At 58.3% G+C, this 4,970-nt stretch overlaps 1 protein-coding gene across 1 annotated transcript in view; it reads left to right on the top strand.

The window, feature by feature from the left end:
- Positions 1–654: 654 nt before the first annotated feature.
- The window catches only part of CPSF4L (cleavage and polyadenylation specific factor 4 like), a 6,576-nt gene continuing 2,260 nt past the window's right edge, over positions 655–4,970 (top strand). The window contains exons 1-3 of the mRNA XM_041723974.1: positions 655–757; positions 1,317–1,367; positions 2,965–3,117. Coding sequence (XP_041579908.1) covers positions 655–757; positions 1,317–1,367; positions 2,965–3,117 — 307 coding nt within the window. The remainder of the gene's footprint in view (positions 758–1,316; positions 1,368–2,964; positions 3,118–4,970) is intronic.

The following is a 4,970-nucleotide window of genomic DNA, read 5'->3' as shown; positions in this document are numbered from 1 at the left end:
TGTGTGCGAGTAAACAAAGCGCTATTCATCCAACTGTTTCCGATTCCTCTGGATCTCGTTCCTTTCCCCCCCTTCTCCCATGAGGAGCTCGCGCGGGGCTTGTCACTCAGGCCAGAAGAGGGGTGTCAGGAGTCCCAGAGGGAGGGGTGGGCTGGGACCTGATTGGAGGGAAGCCCCCCTGCCCCGGCCCCCTCACCCCTTGGCACCCTACCCCCCGCCCCAGCTCCTGGGAATCCGAGCAGCCTCACAGAGGTTGGTTTATGCAAGTCTTCTCGAAGCTTAACCTGTGGCTTTGTCTTCCTGTTGAAAGAATGAGCACAGGTTTGGTAACGTCTGTGCATATGTCGCATGTTTGAAGACACTCCGGGAGGAGCGGGGAGCCTGCGGGGCTTTGCTCCTCCTTCCCCTGCAGCCCGTTCTGTACACCGTGTGGGGGCGTGGGGCCCCCCCGGGGCGTCTGCACCTGCATCAGGTGGGAGTGGTGAGACATCTGTGCTTAGAGAGTCGCTTAGCTGTCACCTGGCAGCTGGCTCCCCCGGGGATGAGGGGGGGCGGCACCAGACTGTGGCCCTTTAAGGGCCTCCAACGACAACGAGGACAAGGAGCTATATAGGGGCCACCCGCAGGGTCTTGGGCAGGTTTTGGAGATGGAAGATGCAGGAGGTCATTGCTGGGCTGGAGCAGTTCACCTTCACCTTCAAGAAGGATGTAGAGATGCAGAAGGGCACTGGACTCCTGCCTTTCCAGGGCATGGACAGTGAGTGAGGACAGGGTGTCAGCTGTCCCTCTGGGGGACCGTGAGGCATCCCCCTCTCCCTGTCTTCTCCGCAGGCCTCTCTGCTCAGCTCCCGATGGGGCTGCCCCTTCACTGTGGCCCAGTGGGGGGCTGGGGCCTGCCAACTGTGATTCCCAGCTTGGTCCCTCCCTTCTCAGGGGCTCAGGCCTCTCACGTCCTCTCCAGGACTCCAGGAAAATGGGGCTGACTCCCAGGCGGCCCGTTTTCCAGACCCGGAAAGCAGAGAGACACAGGTGAATTGTGAGAAGCCAGGAGGGTCCACACTGGCCTCCTGAGCTCCCTTGGGCCTTGGGGCCCTCAGTCACCTCTGTCTCAGGGTTGGGGGGCTTAGGTGCTGAGGCCTCGAGGCTGGTCCTGGAGGCCAGCATCCAAAGAGCCAGGACTTGGGGGCCCCCAGGCCTCAGCCTCGGGGAAGGTCAGGGTCACAGGGGGCTGGGGGGGGGCGCCACTTCCTGGGGAGGAAGAGCCCCTCCAGCAGCTGCAGCCTCTGAGGAAGCTACCTTCCTTCTTCCCCTTCCAGATTGGGGCTCAGCTGTGTGCAACTTCTTTGCGAAAGGGCTCTGTGAGAAAGGTGGGTCAGCCGGAGAACCTGGCAGTGGTGGGGCGGGGGAGTGGGGGGCGGGGGCGGCCACACCACAGGGGCTTCTTTCTGCTGGGCCTGGAATAGGGGGGAATCAGCAGCTGGGATTTCCCTGGCTCAGCCAGGGCCACCTGGGAGGGGACATTCCCTTCTTCCCGCCTTGCTGGGGGTGGGACTGTTTTGGGGTCTCAGCCTGTGTGTTTCCAGGAGGCCCCTGGCTTTTTTGAGTTTCCTCCCGGCCAGGAAAGCGGCGTCCTTCTCTCCAACACCCCCTTTCTCATCCTCTGAATCAGTATGGGACCCGGTCAGCTGTCCTGAGTATTCTTTACGTCCTAAGACAGCCCTGGCCATTTCAGTCTCTGAAATGCAACCAACAAGCACCCCCTGTTTCTCCCTGACCCCAACCAAGCAAATTCCTCTCCCCACATACAGGAGGCCTGGATCAAACCAGGGGGTCCCCACCTCCGGCTCTGGCCCACTCATAGGCTTTTCCTGTAGAAATACACGGTTGGGCCAAAAGCCTTGCCTTCAGTCTGGGGGCCCCCAGTCCCCCCATAGATCCAGGTTAAGCACCGCTGCTCTTGTGAATAAGTTTAGGGCCCGTTTTTCAGATCCAAGTGGTTCTGCTCTTGGGAAGCCGGGAGGCCAGGAGGGGCCGGGCAGGGAGGGACTGCCCTGCACCTCGCACCTCATTTGTCTTGTCAGCCCTGGACGATGGGGTGAGAGGGAAGCCAGCTCATTGCTCACTCTTTGCACATCGCTCTGTGCAGCCAGGATGGAGCCCCCTCCTTGGGTCCTGCCCCCAAAGCGGTTTGGGCCGCAGTAATGCTCCTCTGGCTCTGGTGGGGGGGTCACACAGCAGAGCAAGTCACTGGCCCCGGCGAGGGGAGGGCTATTTACAAAGAACCCCATCCCGGCTTCCCTCCCTTTCTATCAGAGTCGGCCACGCAGGAGGCTGGTCCTGCTCAGAGCTTAGGAACCGGGGCGTCCTTCCTGCCGTTGGCAGTGCCCCAGTATAGGAAGATAACAGAGAGTTACAGACATTTCCACTTCTTTCTAAGTTGTTTCAAAGCTGGCTCTCGGGTCAGCACCTTAGGTCTTGGGACTCAGGAAATACAACCTCTGGGGAGTTTTTAAGACCTGGTTTGAAGAGGCCCTTAGGGAGCATGATGTGCCAGGGACAGTGCTGGAGGGAGGGAGCTGGAAGCATGGCTCTGCTCCCTGGCGGGGGGCAGGGGGGGCACCCCGAACCTGGGGGCTGTCCTGATCCCCGGGGCATCCTGGGGTTTGAGAGGGGCGAGGGCAGGCCAGACAGAGAGCAAGGCTGGGCAAAGTTACGGTGGTGGGAACAGCCACCTGTCAGGACTACGGGGCGTCCTCCGTGTCACCCTCCATGCCACCTCTGCCTGCACCCCCACCCCGTTCCAGCTTCCACGGGGGGAGGGGTGTCAGGGGATGGGACGGGGTTGTGGGGGTGCAGCTGGGGTCTGAGCCCCAGGCCTCTCCTGGGGAATTCCTCCCGGGGGTGCTCTGGGTCCGGGCTGTGGGCTGGGTGGGGACCTCCCAGCTGGGTGCTCTGGGTCCCCAGGGAAGCTCTGCCCATTCCGGCACAACCAGGGGGAGAAGATGGTGGTGTGTAAGCACTGGCTCCGGGGCCTGTGTAAGAAGGGCGACCAGTGCAGTTTCTTGCACCAGTACGATGTCACCAGGATGCCCGAGTGCTACTTCTACTCAAAGTTTGGTAAAGCCCCTTCCTGGCTCGGCCCTTCCCCTGGAGGTTGGTGGTGGCGGCTGGGAGGTGGGTGGAAGTTGTGACAGCGGCGCTCAGAGGAGGCCGTGTGTGCCTCGGCGACAGACCAGGTGTGCCTCGGCGACAGACCAGGCCGCTTGAGCCTCAGGCCTGCTTCTCCAGCCCCTGAGACACAGGAGAGCCAGTTTCACTGCCCTGCAGGCTGGGTGCACACCTGCGGCCCCCCCAACCCCACCCTTGCAGCCCCAAGGGAAGGGGAGGGTGTGGCTGGCATCAAAGGCTGAATTGTTTCCCTCTGCAGTCCTGGTTTAATCACATACCCCGACTGTCCAGAAACAGGCCTGGATTGGGCCATCTCTCTGCCCCAGGGGGGTCCAGGCCAAGGGTCCCCAAACAGCAGCACTTGGAAGCCACTTTCGCGATGCTTGTGAAACACACAGAGCACCTGTGCCATTGACCAGTATCATTGTCTACTCTTTCTCTGGTCTTGCTATTATTAAGTCTTATTTTAAAAAATATATTTTATTCGGGACACCTGGGTGGCTCAGCGGTTGAGCTGAGCGTTTTGCCTTTGGCTCAGGATGTGATCCCCGGGTCTGGGATCGAGTCCTGCATCGGGCTCCCCGTGGGGAGCCTGCTTCTCGCTCTGCCCGTGTCTCTACCTCTCTCTCTGTGTGTCTCACGAATAAATAAATGAAATCTTAAAAAAATAAAATAAGATATTTTATTTGAGAGAGAGAGAGGGAGCAGGAGGAGGGAGAGGGAGAAGTAGACTCCCGCTGAGCAGGGAGCCTGACTTGGGGCTCAATCTGGGGACTCTGGGATCATGATCTGAACCGAAGGCTGACGCCCAACTGACTGAGCCCCTCAGGTGCCCCTATTAAGTCTTATTTTAGAAGAAAACTTTACATTGTTTCCTTAAGTGGAAAACTAGCCTCTCTTGTTGGCAACACAAGGTAACTGTAAACATGCAGTCATGAGGTCCAGAAGCCATAGCCTCTAAAATTATCTTGTGTGGTCAGGTCTGGACCAGTGTCCTCCTTCCCTTGGCCTCAAGACCTCCTTCTGTCGTCAACAGGGCTGCAGAGGGGGAAGCTGGGCCACTTGCCACCTCATTTAAGAATGGTCTGTGAATGTGTTTCAGATCTCATAAGGTATCTTCCCAATAAAATTCTTCAGCTCTGTTCCTTCCAGAGCTGGAAGGAGCCCTAAGGATTATCTAGTCCAGTGCTTTTTAAACTGTTCCAAAAGAGTGACCTGGAGGGAGAGAGCTGGCACAGTCTCCAGGGACCTCTTGAGACAGCTCCAGGGGTGGCTGTTCCTCATTAGAGCCCATGGCGGGGTGGGGGGGGGTGTGGGGGCAGTAGGGGCAGGCCTGGGTATGCGGGAAGAAAGCAAAGCATCCTCAAAAAGCTCCTCCCAGGCCAATGCTCTGTGTCCTGCCTGCTTGGAGTTGAAGGTCAGCTACCCGCATGTGTTCTTTGGAAGGAAGGACAAAGTTTACCCTGAGCCCTGCTCCCCCGGTCACCGCCTAAACCTCTTTCATTTAAAAATGCTACTTACTAATTCCTTCAGTGAAACTTGGTTGGGTTTTCTTTTGGGACTCAGGCACTGTGCTGGGAATGTAGGACCAGGTTCCCTTCTGCCCTCAAATGCGTCTCACCATGAGGGGGGTACATGCAAATCCCTGATGGTAGCGGGTAACCTCTGTTGCTGCTCTTGGAGTAAATGAGGGAATAGCTCTAAGGTCCTATCAAAGTAATTGTCGCTCTCCTTCGAAGTAAATTGCTTTGTTTGGGACGTTCCGGTGCTTCTGAAAGGGACCTGGGTGGCTCTGCAGGGCT

This window comes from Vulpes lagopus, chromosome 12, assembly GCF_018345385.1.
Source record: "Vulpes lagopus strain Blue_001 chromosome 12, ASM1834538v1, whole genome shotgun sequence".
NCBI classification, from domain to species: Eukaryota; Metazoa; Chordata; class Mammalia; order Carnivora; family Canidae; genus Vulpes; species Vulpes lagopus.
Note: the sequence above shows the minus strand (reverse complement) of the source record. Positions and strands in the feature narration are given on the sequence as shown.